The sequence below is a fragment of the Enhydra lutris genome, unplaced genomic scaffold, assembly GCF_002288905.1.
Source record: "Enhydra lutris kenyoni isolate GAN:26980312 unplaced genomic scaffold, ASM228890v2 scaffoldscaffold2, whole genome shotgun sequence".
NCBI lineage: Eukaryota > Metazoa > Chordata > Mammalia > Carnivora > Mustelidae > Enhydra > Enhydra lutris.
In genome coordinates, this window is record NW_019154086.1 from 19,113,515 (window position 1) to 19,133,743 (window position 20,229).

A 20,229-nucleotide genomic window follows, 5' to 3' on the forward strand; every position below is an offset into this window, starting at 1 on the left:
AGGGAAAAAAGAGAGAGACAAACCAAGAAACAGACTCTTAACTATTGAGAACAAACTGATGGTTACCAGAGGGGAGGTGGGTGGGGGGATGCAGGAAATCCGTGAAGGGGATAAAGGAGTGCACTTTATCATGATAAAAAAAATTTTTTTTAAATATACTTTTTGTTAGATACTGCCAAACTCCTCCCCCCACCCCGAGAATTTGTACCAATTTGGTTTCTCACGATCAGTGTATGAGAGAGCCTGCTTCAACCCAGTCTCACTGACAGAATGTTATTTTTTTGCTGGCACCGTAGGTAAGAAATGGTTTCTCAGTGTAGTTTTGCATTTCTGTTATGAGTGAGAAAGAATATCTTTCAAATATCTTTTCGTGTGTGTGAATTGTCCATTTATGTCTTCTGCCCATTCTTTTTATCAAGATTTTGAGATTTCTTTATAGGTTTGGACTCTAAGCTCTTTATCTGTGACATACACTGCAAATGCTTTCTCCCACTTTGTTGTTTGTCTCTTTTTGTGTGTGTGTGGTGCTTTGTGTCATGTGTTTCTTTAAAATATAGGCAAAGTTATTGATATTTTTCTTTTATTGCCTATCGATAGTTAAAGCCTTCCTAATATTCGGGTTTAATTTACTCTGTTTTCTCTTCTAACACTTGTGTCATTTCATATGCTTGCATTCTGGTCTCTGGTTCATTTGGAGTTTATTCCTTTGATTGGTATGAGATATGCATGTAATTTTTCAAATAGCTATTCAATGATACTAGCATCTTTTATTTAAAAGTCCTAGGGCCTTTATGTGAAAGTCATTGTCATTTGAGATGCTACTTTTATCATATGCAAAATTTTTTATGTGCCTGGGTCTCTTTCTTGGCTTTCTATACTATTCGTAGTTTAGTTGTCTGTTTATGTGCTGGTGCAGCACTGTTCTAATTATACGGCATTTGTAGTATGTGTTAATATCAGATAGAGCTAATGCCCTCCTCAGTGCTTTTCTTTTCCAGTTTTTTTTCATAGCCATTCTTGGATGTTTTTTTTTCCACATGAACTATAATGTCAAGTTTTCTAACTCCACAAAAACATGGTGGTATTTCACTGAGATTATATTAAATTTATAAATTAACATGCAGAAAGTTGGCATCTTTTTGATGTTGAATCATTCTATCCCAGAACAAGGGATGTCTTTTCATTTGTTCAAGTCTCTTCTCGTGTCTTTTGATAGCGTTTTTTTCCTTCATAAAATTTTCGCACATCTATTGGTAAGTTTATTGTTTATCCGTGTTTTACTTTTTTGCTGCCATCATAAATAACGTTTTGTCTGATTTTAACCTCTGAATGGTTATTGCTTATGTGTATGAAGGCTATTGATTTCTGTATGCTAATTCACATCCTATTATGAGATAGTTTTATCATTGATTCCCCAAGGATACGATCATATTATCTGGAAATGGAACTGGTTTTCCTTATGTGATTTTTCTTGTCTAAATGAGTTGGCTGGTACTTCCAAGGCAACGTTAAACAGTACTGAAGATATTCTACACACACAGACATATAACATATGTGTAATGTATATATTATATATTTTTAAGCATATTAAAGTATTCATTGGGGCGCCTGGGTGGCTCAGTGGGTTAAAGCCTCTGCCTTCGGCTCAGGTCATGATCCCAGGGTCCTGGGATCGAGCCCCGCATCAGGCTCTCTGCTCAGCAGGGAGCCTGCTTCCCCCTCTCTCTCTGCCTGCCTCTCTGCCTACCTGTGATCTCTGTCAAATAAATAAATAAAATCTTAAAAAAAAAAAAAAAGAAAGTATTCATCCTTTTCTTATCCAGAATGGGTGCTGAATTGTGTCAAAAGCTTTTCAAAAGCATCTGTTACAACAATCATAAGATTTTTCCCTCTAGATTGATCAATATCATGTTTTATATTAATGGATATCCTCGTATTGAGCAGACTTGCACACTGGAATGCATCTCAGATTGTCATGGTGTATTATTTCCTGAAAGTGTGCCACTACTCTTTTTTTTTTTTTTTAAGATTTTATTTATTTATTTGACAGAGAGAGATCACAAGCAGGCAGAGAGGCAGGCAGAGAGAGAGGAGGAAGCAGGCTCCCTGCTGAGCAGAGAGCCCGATGCGGGGCTCGACCCCAGGACCCTGAGATCATGACCCGAGCCGAAGGCAGCGGCTTAACCCACTGAGCCACCCAGGCGCCCCAACTACTCTTAAAACTATAAATACCAAAGCTCTACAACAGTGTCATTCAAAGAATGATATCCCCTCGGGCATTTAGTGAATTAAAGATTTCTGCTGAAACAGAACCTCTGGGGAGGGTTTCCAGATTTTATTTCTAACAGGTCCTCAGAGAGGCAGTCCTTACTCACACTGAGAACCACTGGGCTACCATATTGTTCTATGTGAATTTTTTATGGAAGTTACTGCAAAAAATTACTTACTTTAGCCAAGAATTCACTCCATGATTCCTTTAAAAATCTGCTTTATATCTCAAAATTTTAAATCATGAGACAGCTGCAGAAAAATTGATGTTACAGAAAAACCAATAATAGCTACCTATTCATCAATTCACTCATTTACTCAACTTCTAGCATTATGCGAGGATGGGGATACAAAATGTGTAAGACCTCGATAACAGTAGGAGAAATGGAGGAGTAAATGAATATTTGTAAAATAATATATTAAATGTTATGTTAGAAGTATTTTCCAGGAATTTCATGGGTATGATGGGCTTAAAAGAGGAAATACCTCTTTCTCCTGGATCAGAGAAGTTTTAAAGAGAAGTTGATGCTTTCGATGAAACATCTTTCCAATATAACATTAACAAATGGGGAAGAAACTGATGTACAAAAATCTTATTTACATGAAACTTCTTAGAAATGCATCTCTTACACATGATGTACTAGTACACCAACATATTGACTCTTGGCAAACAGCTACAATATTATTTACATGTATAAGGGAAAGTTTACCTGTAAAGGGAGGAATCTCTATATATAACCTATGAATGAATTTCTTTCCAAGATACCCAGATTTAATAGAAACACTGAGTAACATCAACAGAATAATAGAAAGCATCAGTAATACATGGAAACTTCAGTAAACAGAACATGAACTGCCATTGTTTCTATTAGTATGCTTCAGATTCTCTTAAAGAAAAAAAAAATTACATTCTGTTTCTATTAGAACTTGGGATGGTTTGGTTCCACTCCATTTATTCTTAGTATAAGACTTTCCTTATCCAGGACAACTGCTATGTGAGAGAGAGACCATAAAATTGTGTGACTAACATTCATGCCAGGATAATGGTCAGGGGTTGGCTTGGTGTGGAATTCATTTCTTCTTATCACACGAATGGCCCTCATGTGATGATGGGGCAGCGTTTTAAAGTACAAACCTGCTACCGCTTGCTCTGAGGCAGATTCTTCAAAGTCAAATGTAGTTAGGATTCTTTCATTTCCTGATGTTACTGATGTAGAAGGAGTGTTATTTAATTGCCAACATTTTTATTTACCCAAAGTCTATAAAATTTAACTGCTGCTATGCACTGAATAGGCTACACTATTTCGACATCAAGTCGTGTGGGCATTATTTTTACATCTGATTTCAACTGCAGCAGGTGTCAACCAAGATCAGTGCAAATGTCACACTGAGTTCTTGGGTCACCCACTCTGGCTCTGCTTTAATTATCACTCTTCAGTAGTTACTCGCCAAATCATTTAAATAAATTGTTCATATTGGATATATTTTTTGATTGCCTTGGAAAAGGTAATTTATAGAAAGCACTATAGTACTTTTTTTTAATGTCCATCCATATTAATAGTAAAAGATTCTTCTGATAGCAAAAACAGATCCTGGGTGAGTTCTGAAATTACACACACACACACTACACCACACCACACCATCTATTCTTAACCACCTGTTTAAGTAGTATATTTGTTTTAAGAAACAGTAAAATTTAATGTCCCTTGAATGAACTTGGTCATTGAATGTTAGTACTTTCTTTTTTATTTTATAGTTGGCAATCAGTGGATAAATTACATATCATTCTGTGGCCTTAGAACACATGCAGAGCTTGAAGGCAACCTCGTCACTGAGCTCATCTATGTCCATAGCAAGTTGCTAATTGCTGATGACAACACCGTTATTATTGGTAAGTACACGGTCTATAATTGTGTGGCTTGCTAGTTGACTTACTTCATGCAAAAATCCTTTCTCTTTCTCCCAAAATTACTTTACAGTTCAGAGGGACTGTAACATGACATCTAAAATATTTCTGAAGCAGTATTTTCCACTTGAGTCCTTTCTCATCCCTGTTTTTATCTATGAAGAAACAGAGGCACGGAGCAATTAAATGGCCATTGTGCAAATTACAGTAGCCAAAGAGCAGTGGGTTAGCCCTGCAGACAGTAATCAGCCTGTTCTCATTAATTCATTATTACCCCCTTTTATAAATTGGAGTACCTCGATTTTGGGAGCTCAAGGGGGAAACATGGGGAGAGAAAAATGAGCAGTCCAAGTGTCTATTGGCTGATAAATGGATAAAGAAGATGTGGTATATAAATACACAATGGAATATTACTCAGCTGTGAAAAAGAATGAAGTCTTGCCACTTGCAAAGACTTGGATGGAGATAGTATGACGGTAAGTGAAATAAGTAAGTCAGAGAAAGACAAATACCATCTGATTTCATTCATACGTGGAATTTAAGAAACAAAACAAGCAAAGGGAAAAAGAGGGAAACCAAGAAACAGACTCCTAACCATTGAGAACAAACTGATGGTTACCAGAGGGAAGGGTTTGGGGGGATGGGGGAAATAGGTGATGAGGATTAAGGAGTGTACTTGTGATGAGCATGGGGTATTATATGAAGTGCTGAATCACTACATTGTATACCTGAAACTAATATTACATTGTATATTAAGTAAGTAGAATTTAAATAGAAACTTAAAAAAATTAAATTCCTAGAAAAAGTAAAGTGCAGTTTCTCAACTATAATTAGATACTTCCTTATCTTCCCTATTCTATGAGAAACTAAAAGTTGTAGAGTGTTTTGAAATTTTTTGGCAGTAAATATGCCATTTCCATTTCTATCCTCCACTGAGGGGAAAAAAAAAAAGCTCATATCTAGGAGTAATGAGATTGTCTTATCTGGAACATGCTTTGAAAAGAAAGAGAAAGCAATTCCAAAGCCAGAAAATAAATAGACCACGGTGTGGTGATACATATATATGCATGGACACACACAGACACACACACACACACACACACACACACACACTCTCTCTCTTTTAATACATAGGGCATTTAGAAAAATATGTGTCTTCTATCTCTTGCTCTATAGGGATCAAAGTTCTTTAGGGATTTATTTACTCTCCTAGTCCCCCAGTAAACACAGTTTCTCTTATTTCCCCCAAGCTACTCTGGCCTTGTTCTTCAGAAGTCAATCTCAGAAACTTTTCATATTAAGTTTGGCAGTGACAGTAGGAAAGAAAAAATACTGATGTTTGCTGAAATGGAAAAACAAATTTAGTTGATTTTCAGTAAGATTTCAGAACTCTTGAAGTAAATATTGACAGATGTAAATATTTTCCTTTTAAAGGTCATTTTGGCTTTCAGCCTGCTTTACTTTAAATAAAGTATAAATGCAGAGTAGTTTGCAGTAAAAGAGCTAATGATTAAATAGGTTGAGTTTTTTAACTGACTCATTTTCTAGAAAGTTCTCTAAATTTTCAAAGGCTACAATTTATTTAGGCTAGCAATAATTGATCAATCTTTTAAAGATTTTATTTATTTATTTATTTGTCAGAGAGAGCACACACAAGCAGGCAGAGTGGCAGGCAGAGGCGGAGAGAGAAGCAGGCTCCCTGCCGAGCAAGGATCCCGATGCAGGACTTGATCCCAGGACCCAGGGATCATGACCTGAGCTGAAGGCAGTGGCTCAACCGACTAAGCCACCCAGGCGTCCCAATAATTGATCAATCTTGTACATAATTCTTATCCATTTTCTTGAAACCAAAGTGGCCCTGGGAATATGGAGAGGTTTTACTTGCTAGTCGTTAGGGGATAGATTTCTTTTTCTCCTTCTCCACGGACAAAACAGATGTCCCCGTGGAAAAAATCCAAAGATACTTTTGTTCTTTGTATCTCAAGGGAAACTCTAAGAGAAGCAGGTTTGTTGGTGCTTTCACACATCAGCCCTACTTAAATTAATAACACTGAGAACAATATTTCAAATTCTCAGAGAGGAGTTTGAGACGTTAGGTTGAAAATATTTTACAGGTGTTCAAAGAGGTTAAAGTAACCTATGGTTAAATTTTCTAACGTGGCAAATGTATGCCAGAATTATTGAATAACTAACAGAAGCAAAATAACTAATTATTTTTCTTTTCTCCTCACAAGGAAATACTTGCTTTCTCACACTAAAGATCTCTTTTGTGTGGAGGTTTAATTATCTCTTGCCCTGAGTGCCCCTGCTGGTCATGAAATCTGTGACCAAGTCCACTTTTCTAATCTATCTTAATATTGGCACTTAACCAAACTAACATTTTGTTTGCTTTCCTAAGTAAAATAAGGCTATCCTTAAGTAGAATTTGAGCCTATCCTGTTGACGAAGTGAACTAGTTTTTTTCAGTGTTCATTAATCCATAAAGGGGAGATACAAAAATTGAATGAAACACTGCCTCTGCCCTACAGAGCTAAAGGGCTTTTCCATTTAACACCAGAAACGTCAGAGTGGGTATTGCTGAGTGGGAGTAAGAAGGTGGGATGAAGCCCAATGTCAGGCTCCCTGCTCAGCAGGGAGTCTGTCTCTGCTGATCTCCTGGCTTGTGCCCCCTCTGTCAAATAAGTAAAATCTTAAAAAAAAAAACAGAAAACTCCCTGCTTTTTAAAAAAGATCTATCTTGTGATCTCAGTTAATAAAAGATCAAATTAAAGGTGAGAAAGATTAAATGACTTTGTCCAAATTAATGCTGGGCCAACTCTGAAGCCCAAAGATATGGCTGCAAGTTTTACAGCATCATCAAAACTTAAGTGCATGTATAAAAGACAATCTATTGCTAACAAGACAAAGTATGTCAATTGTTCCCCCCTTACAGAGCTCTGGTAGTGCTCCCAAATTTCTGTGAGGTGCTCCACCCTTTCTCTGTCAGTCATCGTCACTGGGGGCACCATTCACATCCATAGTTCTCATAGATTTGCCTTTAAAATATAGGACAGTATTGTGGCAAATGGCAATAAGACCTCCTTAGGAAGGGCCAGCTTTTCCTCATGTACAACTTGCTGCCATTTGGGCTCAGGGGAAGGCTGTACTATCACCTTACACCCTGACGGTCCCAAGCCCAGAGGGTCGCCTCTGGCTCCTGTTCAGTCCAACCCTTCCACTCCATGCCTGCAGAAGCTGTGGAATGTGTGATAAGGGGAAGAAGAAGAAAAAAGAGGCAGGTTCCTTCTGTAGTTTATAGGACACCTCAAGGATTCAAAAGCACGAATCCAAAAGATGAATGCAGAAAAACGTGCTGGGGTTTCCGAATACATGCAGAGGAATGGAGAAAGCCCAGCTTGAACTAATATTAAAATACTTGCCCTTCACATGTGAAAGTCAACATTCTCAGCTCATTTGGATTTAAAAATAGAATGGAAAAAAGTTGATATAGAAGCAGTTGGCATGCCACACAAGTGAGGCAAGAGAACGTAAAAACCAAAGCCACTAATGCTAATCTGTATTTGAGAGTGGACTCTTGATTGTGAAGCTGCTCTGGGGCTTTGACATTCGTAATTACATGGCTATGAGTTAAGTTACCAGACTCCAGAAGAGTAAGTCTAAAAGCTGACAAAATTGAACTGGTGTGTCTTTTTTGTGTGTGTGCATAATGATTACATCAGTTAGAAGCCTTTGAGCTACCAGATGGAAAATTCAGCTAGAGGTATGTGAGACAATAAGGAAAATTGTATTATTTCACATACCAGCAGGTAAAAAAGTTGGCTAGTTCAGTGACTCGAAGACCCAGGGTTTTTCTTCTTTCTGCTCTGCCATCCTCCACTTGTCTGCTTGTCCCCTAGTGGTTACAAAATGGCTACAGCAGCTCCTGGAATCATGTCCTCATCCAACATCCAACCCAAAATATCAAAAGGCTTTAAGAGACGGCATCCCAGTCTGGTGTCTGTTTATAAAGAGATAGACTTTCTCAGAAGCCCCCATCATACTCTTCTTCATGTCACACTGGCTACAATGATGTCAAGTGCTCATTCCTAAGCCAGTCATGGGTAAAAATCACAAAATTACTATAGCTGGCTTAGACTGATCAAGACTTATGCCTGGGTTACGGCGGGCCTCCCCTTTCCAAAACTCAGCATTTCTTGATAACCTGAACAAAATTAAGGTTTTCTTAGGAAGGAAGAATTGAGCAGGGAAGGCAGCCAACACTTCTCTTTGCCGAGAGGTTGTTCTACGTCTCTGTTTCCTATTATAGGCTCTGCCAACATAAATGACCGAAGCATGCTGGGGAAGCGTGACAGTGAAATGGCTGTCATCGTGCAGGACACAGAGACAGTCCCTTCGGTGATGGATGGAGAAGAGTACCAGGCTGGCCGCTTCGCCCAGGGACTTCGGCTGCAATGCTTCAGGTGGGCCCCCCAGAGCTGTGGCCCTCTTACGTTGTTTCACTGTGGTGGGTGCTGGAACCCCATCCCGCCTCCTGCCCTGAACACAAATGTCATCCCCAGGTCCTTCTTGTCTAAAGCAGCATTTCCCAGAGTAGGAGATGTGAATCACCAGTAGTGTGCAAAAGGACTTTATGTGGGGTATAAATATTTTCTATTTTAATCATTTTTATTATTTTTATGTGTAATCAAGAAAAATAGCATTTTAAATTTATTCATTGATTTAGGACCAGGCCAGGTCAACCCATCTAATTTCTTTTTTTTAAGATTTTATTTATTTTAGAGAGAGAGTGAATGGCGGGGAGGGGCAGAGGGAGAGAGAATCTCAAGCAGACTCCACACAGAGCATGGAGACTGACTGGGGGCTCTATCCCACAACCCCAGAACAAGCCTGAGCCAAAACCAAGTTTTGGGTGCTTAACCAACTGAGCCACTCGGTCACCCCTATTTAAGATTTTGGGTTTTTTTAAGATTTTATTTATTTATTTGAGAGAGAGACCGTGAGAGAGCATGCATGAGAGGGGAGAAGGTCAGAGGGAGAAGCAGACTCCCCATGGAGCTGGGAGCCTAGTGTGGGACTTGATCCTGGGACTCCAGAATCATGACCTGAGCTGAAAGCAGTTGCCTAACAAACTGAGCCACCCAGACACCCACCTGTTTAAGTTTTTTAAAGTCCATTTTTTAAAATTATAGTAGTCCCAATAATACAAGGATGTAATAGAGAGTATTAAAGAAGGGTGCCAGTGACTGCTGATGGTGAAGTTTGGAAACTGCAGCCCCAGACACAAAAGATTCTTGATCTTCTGCAACAAGATGTGAATTCTACACTGTTCTGTGCTCAAGCTGAGAGAACACTGGGCAGAGCAGCAAGGGCTGGGGGACCCTAAATGAGTCTCTCATTCTCTTAATGTTTCTGAGAACCTTCTAGGGCCAGGCTCTAACTGGCCCCACCCCAGACCCTGTAATCTTTTTTTTTTTTTTAAAGATTTTATTTATTTATTTGACAGACAGAGATCACAAGCAGGCAAAGAGGCAGGCAGAGAGAGAGGAGGAAGCAGGCTCCCCGCTGAGCAGAGAGCCCGATGCAGGGCTCGATCCCAGGACCCTGAGATCATGACCTGAGCTGAAGGCAGCGGCTTAACCCACTGAGCCACCCAGGCGCCCCCCAGACCCTGTAATCTAATCTCAGTAGTCAGATGGATCCTTCTAGAACCCCCAATCCTGTCACTTCACTCATGGTCCATGGAATATCCTGAGCACTCCCCTATAGCGAGGCCCTTGCAGTGAGCCCCTCAGTCCATGATTCTAGAGCTGCATCAGCCAGAGATGGGTTTTTCCTTGTGGCCTCCACAGCGAGATGCAGCCAGTGGCCCTGATGAAGCTTTAAGCTATTTGGGGAAAGGAGCTGTTGTTTTAACCCTGTGGTGTGAACGGTGGCACTTGGACATGGGTTCACTGGCAGACAGGCACACCCTGAGTACCAGGCTCCCTGCAAATGCTGGCCGCCATTTTCTTCCTGTCCAGCAGCCCAGGCTCCGGTTCTTGACAAGCAAGATAAGCTTCAGTTCCTTCGGTTCCAGAGAGGGGGTCATTCTGTTCTCTCTGCCCCAGGAGCTCGGCAAATCCATCCCTCAAAATCTGACTGTCAATACTTCCTCACAGTTCTTATGGCTGTGTTTATTGCCATTGTTACTAATTGTTTTGCCAGTAAGATTTTTTTTTTCAAACCACTGATATTTCAATTAGCTTCTGGCGTTAATTTGTTTCATTTAGCGGGGAGGAGATTAAAATTAGTACCCTGTTAATCAGCCCACCCATTGCCTACTGCAGCATCTATGAGGAAGCAAGTATTTCTTTGTATAAACCAGTCTTTTCGGTTTTGTGAGAACTTAAGTATTCTCGTTAAAGTGGTGAGCTTCTTTATAACTCTAAATGTATAATAATTATAAAGGTGTAGGTGGTTCTGATTACAACCGATTTTTGTGGTAGAAAATTTGGCAAATACAGTTAAGCAATAAGAAAATTAAATTCATCTGTAGTCCCACTGCCCAGAGCTAGCAGCTTTAACATTTGCTGTCTATCGTTCCCCCTTTGTTCGGCACATATATATTACTATACTGTATTTCTTTTTTAGGATCTTGCAGTTCTAGAAAGTTCTTCATTATTTAAAAAATGTTGCATACATCATTCCCCTTTGTTCGGCACATATATATTACTATACCGTATTTCTTTTTTAAAACATAATTAGAATCTTGCAATCCTAGGAAGTTCTTTATTATTTAAATAATGTTACATACTTCTGTGTCATCAAGTATTCTTCCATAACATTTAATGGCTGCATTGTATTATATCATGTGAATATGCTGTAATTCCTTTAACTAATACCTCACTGATAGACAGGTTTTTCACTGATACAAAAAAGTGGATATAGGGACTCCTGGCTGGCTCAGCCAGTGGAGCTGACTCTTGATCTCAGGGTTGAGAGTTCAAGCCCCATGTTGGCTGTAGAGATTACTTAAAAATAAAATATTTAAGATAAATAAATAAATAAGTGGATATACTTTCAAACTGTCTTAAAAAGGCATTTGTTCATGAACAATCATTTTTCACTTTGCCCCAATGGAAAACACAACTAATATATTAGAAAAAGCACCACAAAAAAACCTCATGCTATTTTTATTAAGGAATGTTCTTAAAAGATAATATTGGGGCCTAGAACACAGTCATTTTCTCACTAAAAAAAAAGCAGCTTCAATCCATTTTCCATCTGGGTTATTTCTGACTAGAAATAGAGAGACACATTTCAACGTGAAATCAATTCTAAATAGAGTCAACATCAGGGTACTGCACTGAATGTCGCAACTATGTGCCGAACAGTTCATTAAGTCCTGGAAAATTATCCAACTGTATGGATGTAACCATCACTCAACAGAAACCATTATCCACCCAAGTACAGCTCAGAATCGTGTCAAGCAATAGACATGAGGAATGGAAAGAACAAGAACTATTTTCTGCAGTTGTCCTCCTGTTCCACTGATGCATAAAAAATAAACCATTAAATAATTCCCATTATAAGCGCCTACATTAAATCAGACGTGTTCTCCCTCACCTTAGTTCTCAAAAGAATATCCAGAGAATTTCACTGCATTTTAACAGAAAACTGACAGGGAAAATAATTTATTACTAAAAATGAACTCTTACAGACTTATTTAAATACTTATTCTACAAACAAGCTCTTAACCGATAACTTGTTGGACACATTGTGTCACCTCTTGTTTTGGAGTTAAGAGCAAAGTCACAGAACTGTTTTTGCCAAGTTTTCAGCTGTTAGACTTGGCCCCCATCAAAGGTATTATTATGATTGATGTATTGTCATGACTTGCACCGTCCGTCAGATTTGCTGCAGATTTTGCTTTGGGTCTTAAGCAGCCAGCATCTGTGTGCAAGCACCATTATTTAAATCCATTTTTTTTCCCTTAAATCAATTTTAAAAGTTATTCTTTGATAGTCTGAAGGAGACATTATTTGAAGTGGAAATAAAATTTTGAGGTTATAAAACTCTAAAAAATCCTAAGTGAGCCCATGGTGCCAAATCCATTTATTTTAAAGAATTTTTAGATAGTGGGAAAAGTGCAGACTAAAACTAAAATGAAATGTCCTTTTATCCTTGTAAAAATGGCTGAGCTTTTTCAGGAATTAATCATGTTGGGGATGACTGGAGAGAACAGGCACGGTCACGGCGTCTGTGTTGGAACAGCCTTTCTTGAAGTAAAATTTAATTCTAAAAATTTTCCTAGTAAAAGAGTCCTATAAATTCACAAAGTATTATGCATGATGAATAAATTATGTTCATTGTAAAACTGTTCAGAATAATGAAAAACTGGAAACCATCCAAAAGGTCATAATAAAATACTTGGTTAAAGAAATTCACATGATGGGAAATTTTGCAAACATTAAGAACAATGATGTCAGCCCACATTTATTTAAATACAGAGAGGGTAACAGCAGAAGGATTTCCACACGGTTGGATTCAGTGGTCAATTCTCATTTGAATTTGACACAGTTCTCCTTGGCAAACTTAGTGTGGTTCCAAGATACAACACCCTTGCTTTTCTCCAGGCTCATTTGCTGTTCCTTCTTTTCCCTCCCACTAAAGCTCACCAGGTCCTCTTTTCTGTCTAAACTCACTCCTTTGGTAAACCAGGTAAAGTCCATGGCTTTATGAATACATATATAAAACAATTCTCAGATTTATACTCCAGCCAACTGGAGATTTATACTCTCCCCAACTCGAGATTCATTTCTCCAGCTGCCTACTTTGCATTACCCTGTGAATGTTTAATGGAAGTCTCAGCAGGTTCAACACTGAATTACTGGTCTTTTCCCATAAACTGGTGCTACCAGAAGAATTCCCCATGTCAGTCAATGGCACCCACATTCTTCTAGTTGCTCACACCCACACCCCCGTTGTTATCCTTGATGCCTCACTTCTTTTCACATCATATACCTGCTCTGTCAGTACAACCTGTTGGCTCCACACCTTCCTCTCCACTACCCAAGCCCCATCCTCTCTCACTCAGATTACTGCAGGAGCTCCTAAGTGGTCTTGCTGTTATAGCCCTTGCCCCCACATTCTGTTCTCAATATAGCAGCCATATTTTCGAATGTAAAGTCAGATCCTATCACTCCAGAGTCTGTAATATGTCCCAGCTTCTCTCAGTGTAAAAGACGAAGCCCTTCTAAGACCTAGTTCCTCACTTCTGTCTTCAGTGCAACATAAGACTTTTTGATCTTCTTTGAACCTATCAGACATGTGAGAAAGGGCTTTAGGTCCCATTTGAAATCTAGCTTTGTTAGTAGTAGGTCTCCAAATTTTAGCTTCCCATCTACAAAATGGGAATCGTGTACCATGTACCCCACAGGATTGAGGTAGAAATGTTTTTTTACTCCAAGGCCTTCCATGAATACAGGGATTTTTACCATTTTCAGATGCGACCTCTAAAATTTATCTTGCTTTGCTTAAGAATTTGTTTCTAGTCCACTGTTTATATATGATCAAATAGGACAACATCTAGTTATGTGGCTTCTTTTTTGCCAGGCACTTCAGGGATATGAATAGCTAGGTCATGTTCTCTTAAAGAACTAACCAGCTAGCTGTGGGACATAAACCTGTTAAAAAACAAAAAGTGTATGAAGTATTGCAGGTGTTCTGATATAGCAAATATGAGGTTCAGTGGGGGAGCAAAAGAAGAATGTCCAAATCTCTGAGGCCTGACAGAGAAAAATGGGAGCTGGGAGAAGGGGGAGCCATGAATCAAGGGGAAGCCTTGTACTGAATGCTGAAAGATAAGCGGGGTCAGGCCAACTGGAAGGGTGGAGGGGAAAGCTCCCATACTTTTAAAGCACACCCAGTATTTATCACACTACTTCATTCTTTTAAAGGATGATGATTTATTCATTATTGACCTTACCCATTTAAATTACCCAAAGAAGCTCCATGTCTTTTGTATTTGTTTCTGTGCCCTAGAGTTTGGCATAGCTCTTGGCCCAAGAGAAGGAAGGGAGGGAGGGAAAGAGGAAGGGAAAAGAAAGGGATATTTCATTCTGGTTAAGAGCATGTTTGGGAGTCAAATGGTCTGGAGTCACAGATCTATAGCTTACCAGCTGGGTGACCTTGAACAAGTTACTTACCCTCTCTGTGCCTTAGTTCCCTTATTTGTAAAATGGACATAATAATAGTTGCTTATTCATAACTTTGTTGAGACAGTTCTTGGAAAGGACTTGGCACTTTTGCTGGTACATGGGGTTGTGTGTGTGTATGTGTGTGTGTGTATTTAAAAAGATTTATTTATTTGAGAGAGAGAGGAGGAGAGACAAAAAAGAACCCCCAAGGGGACTCTCCACTGAGCGTGGAGCCCAATACGGGGCTTGATCCCTGGACCCCGAGATCTTTACCTGAGCCAAAATCAAGAGTCAGATGCCCAACCAAGTCACTCAGGTGCCCCCTGGGTGCTGACCCTTTGAATGCTAACCCTATCCTCCAAGTCTCATCCCCTTAGGCCAAATTCCAAGGGCTCTCTTGGAACTAAATTCAGGTGTTTCTGTCTATCCAACAGTTAAAATTTTAAAGCATCATAACAGTTTTGATTTGTTTTGTTTTGTTTTGCAAGGAAGGTTTTATACACACACACACACAGAGTTTTAATGGCTTCCTCAGATTTTCTTAAAAAAAAAAAAAAAAAAGGACTTCTGTGGTTGAGTGCCTAAATTACATTACCTTAGAAACAATACCTGCAGCGAATTTCTTTATCTCAGTAACTCATTTTGGAGCATACTTGTATTTCAGGGTTGTCCTTGGCTATCTTTCTGAACCAAGTGAAAACATTCAGGATCCAGTGAGTGACAAATTCTTCAAGGAGGTGTGGGTTGCAACAGCAGCTCGAAATGCTACAATTTATGATAAGGTGAGGTTTGCATATCCCCCCTCCCCTTTTTTAATTGAATCACATCACAAAAGCACATTGTTATTGTTGCATATTATTGGAACAGAGTATTCTTTTTTTTTTTTTTTAATTTATTTGACAGATAGATGAAGAGTAGGCAGAGAGGCAGGCAGAGAGAGAGGAGGAGGCAGGCTCCCCGCTGAGCAGAGAGCCCAATGCGGGACTCAATCCCAGGACCCTGAGATCATGCCCTGAGCCGAAGGCAGAGGCTTTAACCACTGAGCCACCCAGGCGCCCCTGGAACAGAGTATTCTTAATGAGTGTAAAAAAAAACCAGTACATTTCCAAGTTGTAATAAAATACCTCTTTGTAGACCTTAAAAACAGAGTCAAAAAGTATCATGGATTATGGTTTCGAAGAGCCATTAGTGGTATTCTGATCTCTCATCTGACTCTGGGATCCCATCATGAGCATCCTTGGAAGGTGCTTACCCAAGTTTTGGAGGTGTCTAGTGACAGAGAAAAGAGGCAGATGGTATCCAAAAATGAGTCAGACCTGAGTTCGACCCAGCTCACCCAGCTGCTGGTGACAGAACTTTGTATGTAGTGATTTGACTTTCTGAGCTCTCCTTTCTTCTATAAACTGGGAGGAGTATCCACCAGGGCGCTTATGAAAATAAAGAGTAGGCTTTTAAATGTATTTAGCACATAGCATAGTAAATGGTATCCATCCTTATGATGGAACTTACTAATAACGAAACACTTCTCTGTTGGGCAGCTCTAATTTTGGAAAGGGGTTTTAAAACAAGCTCCATGTGGGGGCGCCTGGGTGGCTCAGTGGGTTAAGGCCTCTGCCTTCAGCTCAGGTCATGATCCCAGAGTCCTGGGATCGAGCCCCGCGTTGGGCTGTCTGCTCGGCAGGGAGCCTGCTTCCCTTCCTCTCTCTCTGCCTGCCTCTCTGCCTACTTGTGATCTCTCTCTCCGTCAAATAAAAAACAAACAAGCAAACAAACAAAAAAAAAAAAAACAAGCTCCATGTGTTAGGAAGGCCAAATGTATCTTTTGGTAAGTTCTATCCATCGGTTATGATAAAGAATGTACAAGAGGTAGGAGTTGTGCAACAGGGGAGCAAGTTACTTCTTAAAGTAGCCAGGTTTCTGTCCTAGAAATATTCGAGCTGAGATCTGCTGACCATCTGGCAGAAATTGGTTAAGAGTGTGTTACTGTTCTTCATGACTGCTGGAGTCCCTTCCAGCTGGAAAATTCATCATTCCTAATGAAACATGACAGTCTACATAGCCTTATTTCATACTGAGGACTCAAGGCCACAGTCAAATAGGTCATGTGCATGGAGTCTTTTAAAATGTAATTTTAAAAATGCATAGCACAGCCTTGTTTGGATCCTCATGGCGGTGGTGGGGGGGATGCAGTATAGGACAGCGACTATAAAAAAAACATTTTGGGAACAACAGGATGAATCTAAATATGGACCATATCTTAAATGACTTGGAATTGATTTTCTGAGGTGTGAAAATGCTATCGTGATTATATAGGCACATTCATATTCTTAATACATGCTGAAGTATTTAGGAGGGAACTATTGTGATATAAGAAGCTCATTTTCAATTAGCACAATAAGTGTACAATTGATACCTTTAAAGGTACAGATATGAGCATTTTGAAAAAATGAAAAGTTAGAGACAATATAATCTGCAATATTCCTCTTTGACCAGAACCTCCAGTGAAATTCTGAGAATTATTATCCAAAATCCTAACCTGAATGCGGAATAACATCACTGGAATTCCCCTACCACTAGCTTGACTTTATCCTGAAGTCAGTGACTCGTGTAGATCAGATAGAAGGCTCTATCTAAGATTTTTTCTTTTTGATGGAAGCAAATCTAGTCATCTCTTGGTAGCAAATAAGAAAAGCAACTCTTCAGTCAGGTCTGTGCTGTGGCCTAAAACTACTACGTGTTTCGTAAAGCAAAGATTTTGTCTGTCAGAATGTGTATTTTCCATAAAGGGGATATCTTTTAAACTCACGACCTCGTTTCTTCCTATTTGTGTTTTAATCAGGTGTTCCGGTGCCTTCCCAATGATGAAGTACACAATTTAATTCAATTGAGAGACTTTATAACCAAGCCCGTCTTAGCAAGGGAAGATCCCATTAGAGCTGAGGAAGAACTGAAAAAGATCCGTGGGTTCTTAGTGCAATTCCCCTTTTATTTCCTGTCTGAAGAAAGCCTCCTGCCTTCTGTTGGAACCAAAGAAGCCATAGTGCCCACAGAGGTTTGGACTTAAGGGAGATATTCATTTGCAGCTCAAGGACTTCCACCTTGAAAAATACACTGCACACTGTGCCTTTAGGGAGATCCTCACAGCCGCAGCCAGCCTGGTATACCCTGGGATCTGCCCCAGGGACCCTCTGGATTGGCTGGACAGGGCTGCGGTCCTACTGATCAAAGGACGCTGAACATCAGGTGGGCTTTCTAACTCCTCCTGCTTATCCTTGTGAAAAAGGGACTGTATTCTTATTGATAGCATATGCTCAACAACAAATTCCATGGTGTACACCACAGTGCTCTTCCTTTTCTAACAAGAATTTACCTGTGCCTGTGATCTAGGTTGCCAGAAATTGTTGAAACCTCCTTGTTCTTCTCTGCCCCCCATTATGCAGCGATGACTGCTGGACCTGCCCTCACTTCCTAGTACATACACACACAGTTTGAGACATTGTTTATTCCTAGAAGATGTTGTGATGCTGCTTCCAGGTTCTTCAAGGGGACAGGGGAATGCCCCTGCCCATCTGGTAGGAGTGTTCAGCCAGGCAAGGATGGGGTCCTTATCCCTTTTCAGTGACTGAAAGGACATGGCAGACGTTATGTACACAGCAGCCCACATTAGGTTCTTCTGATAATATTGACACTATAGATCTTAACACCACAGAACAATAGGAAGGAATTAAATTTGGTTATTGAGGCAGAGATTTTACTTTGCCTTCAAAGGCAATGACTAGATACGGTCTTTTGATAGGGCCCACCTGATCAAATCTGAAAACAGGTGTAGGATATTTCATTCCACAGCAGCTGATAAAACTCAGAGGCAGAGCACACAGCCTTCAGAAGCCTCCAAGGTAGCCATGGGGATCTGATCCAGACAAGAAAAGAAGATTCCTTATAGTCCTGGAAAATTTCCTATCATCTTTAGCTGCTGGATTGATTGAAATTAGAGTTTCTCCATTTGAAAATTGCAATTTGTCTTTTAAGAGAACCAGATGCTTCATAACTCATACCAAATTAGTAAGCAGAAGCCTAACCTTGACATTTTGCTCTCCCAGCTTTGTTACCTTCTTAAAGAAAAATTGATTGCAAAATACTTGCTACTTAACCTGTGTTATTGTATTATTAAATACGCATTAACATTCCACAAGGCTTCCAAAGAGGTTAGGATCTGCATTAATTCACATTGTCCTAGTCTACGAATTTTTCTAGAAACCCATTTTTCCTCTTTGAATAGTAATATACCCTTTGGCACACCCTAGCTCTTATGTTACTAAGCAGAATTATTCTTACAGCCTGAAGATCTGATGTGGGTTCCCAAAAGGCCTGTGCCCATAAAACATGATGTAGGTGCATTGATCACACATGAATGGATTACCAGGACAGATCTCACTGGAGTCATTCTTCAAAAGTGAGGATCCAATCCCTGTTTTCACGGAGCTAGGAAAATGTTAAACAGGAGTACAAAGTCAGTAATCTGGGTGAGTAGGAGAGAGTGTCACACTCAGGAGAGGATTTCACAACTAGAGAACATTTCACAAATGAGGTGGGGCTGTGCTTTATGAATAATTTCTCAGATGGCTGGAGGTGGTATAAAATGACTTCATTCTACAACAGCTGTAAATAAGGCATTTGCTATTTATGAAGTTTAGATTGACATTTAAAATGAGTGGATGTGGACTACCTAAGGATTCCTTATAGTTTACTTTTACATATTTTTTAAACTGTATGACAGTCAAGACTGGTTTTTGATTTTGTGCAAAATGCTCTCAACACTATGAAAAATAAAAGCCTAAAAGTTCCCCTTCTCTTAAAAAAATCATTTAATCCAGCCTCTCCCCATTTTATAGATGAGGAAACTGAGGCCCAGATTGGTTGAAGGGCTCCCTTGAGTTCATCCAACTGTGAGATAGTAGAGGGAGGACTGGTGAAATTGTGCTGGCCCATTCGTGGCCTCCCCCTTGACGTCGTCAGTATCCACAAGTGAGGAGAGGCAGCAAACAGATTTCAGGCAGGATGTCTCTCAGCTGCTTCAAACACCGTGGTGTCATGTACTTAAGTGTTCTGTCTCCCCCTGTTTGAATGTAAGCTCCACGGGGCAGGGACTTTGCCACGTTTTGTTCAGAGTGTGTCCTCAGAACCTGGAACGGTAGATACCTGGCACAGCGGAGGTGCTCAGTAACTGTTCGGTGGGTGAATAAACGAGGTGGAGGACAGAGTTAATGAAATGACAAACTTACATCGTCTCAAGAAAGAAATCTTACTGTTGGTTTCTGGGGCCAGTTTCCTTTCTACTGCATCTTCTCAAAGGCAAGACGTTCTTCTGTAAAGATGAGAGGCTACCACTTTACTTGGGTGGATTTTCTGGAAGATTCCGTGTAATGATTGCCTATTTGCAATAGCAGCTTACATAGGGCAGCATTCTGCAAAGGTTACATGGGGTGTGGGCACAAGGTGTACTGCGTGGCCTAGTCAGTCACCATTTTAACACCACTACTACCTAATAATAGAAGTTCAAATAACTTATCTTTAACATTGCAATATCTGATATCAACTTCAAAATGCAAATGATTCAAAGCCCCCTGAAAAGCTATTATGAATCTGCTCCACATTTTAAATTGACTGTGATCTTCTAAAATGCCCTTAAATGCTGTACCCCATACTCTGATAATCTCTAATACTTTGTTTTCAAGAAGGAAAAATTCTATGATTATACAAAATGACTGGCAGAAAGTAGACTAGCTACTCAAACTACTCAGATTGTCCAAGCCTACTCCTTGGAGGGTACTGGTCTGGTGCAGGCATTTGCTCGGTATCAAGTGTGCACTCGGTGAC

The 20,229-nt window shown here is 39.8% G+C and overlaps 1 protein-coding gene across 3 annotated transcripts in view; it reads left to right on the top strand.

The window, feature by feature from the left end:
* LOC111150121 (phospholipase D1) overlaps window positions 1–19,212 on the top strand; it is a 154,372-nt gene extending 135,160 nt beyond the window's left edge. For all 3 annotated transcript variants that reach the window (XM_022507491.1, XM_022507500.1, XM_022507508.1), the window contains 4 exons: window positions 4,025–4,159; window positions 8,481–8,634; window positions 15,017–15,134; window positions 17,192–19,212. In XM_022507491.1, the coding sequence (XP_022363199.1) occupies window positions 4,025–4,159; window positions 8,481–8,634; window positions 15,017–15,134; window positions 17,192–17,416 (632 nt within the window). In that variant the 3' untranslated portion in view covers window positions 17,417–19,212. The remainder of the gene's footprint in view (window positions 1–4,024; window positions 4,160–8,480; window positions 8,635–15,016; window positions 15,135–17,191) is intronic.
* Window positions 19,213–20,229: the final 1,017 nt, after the last annotated feature.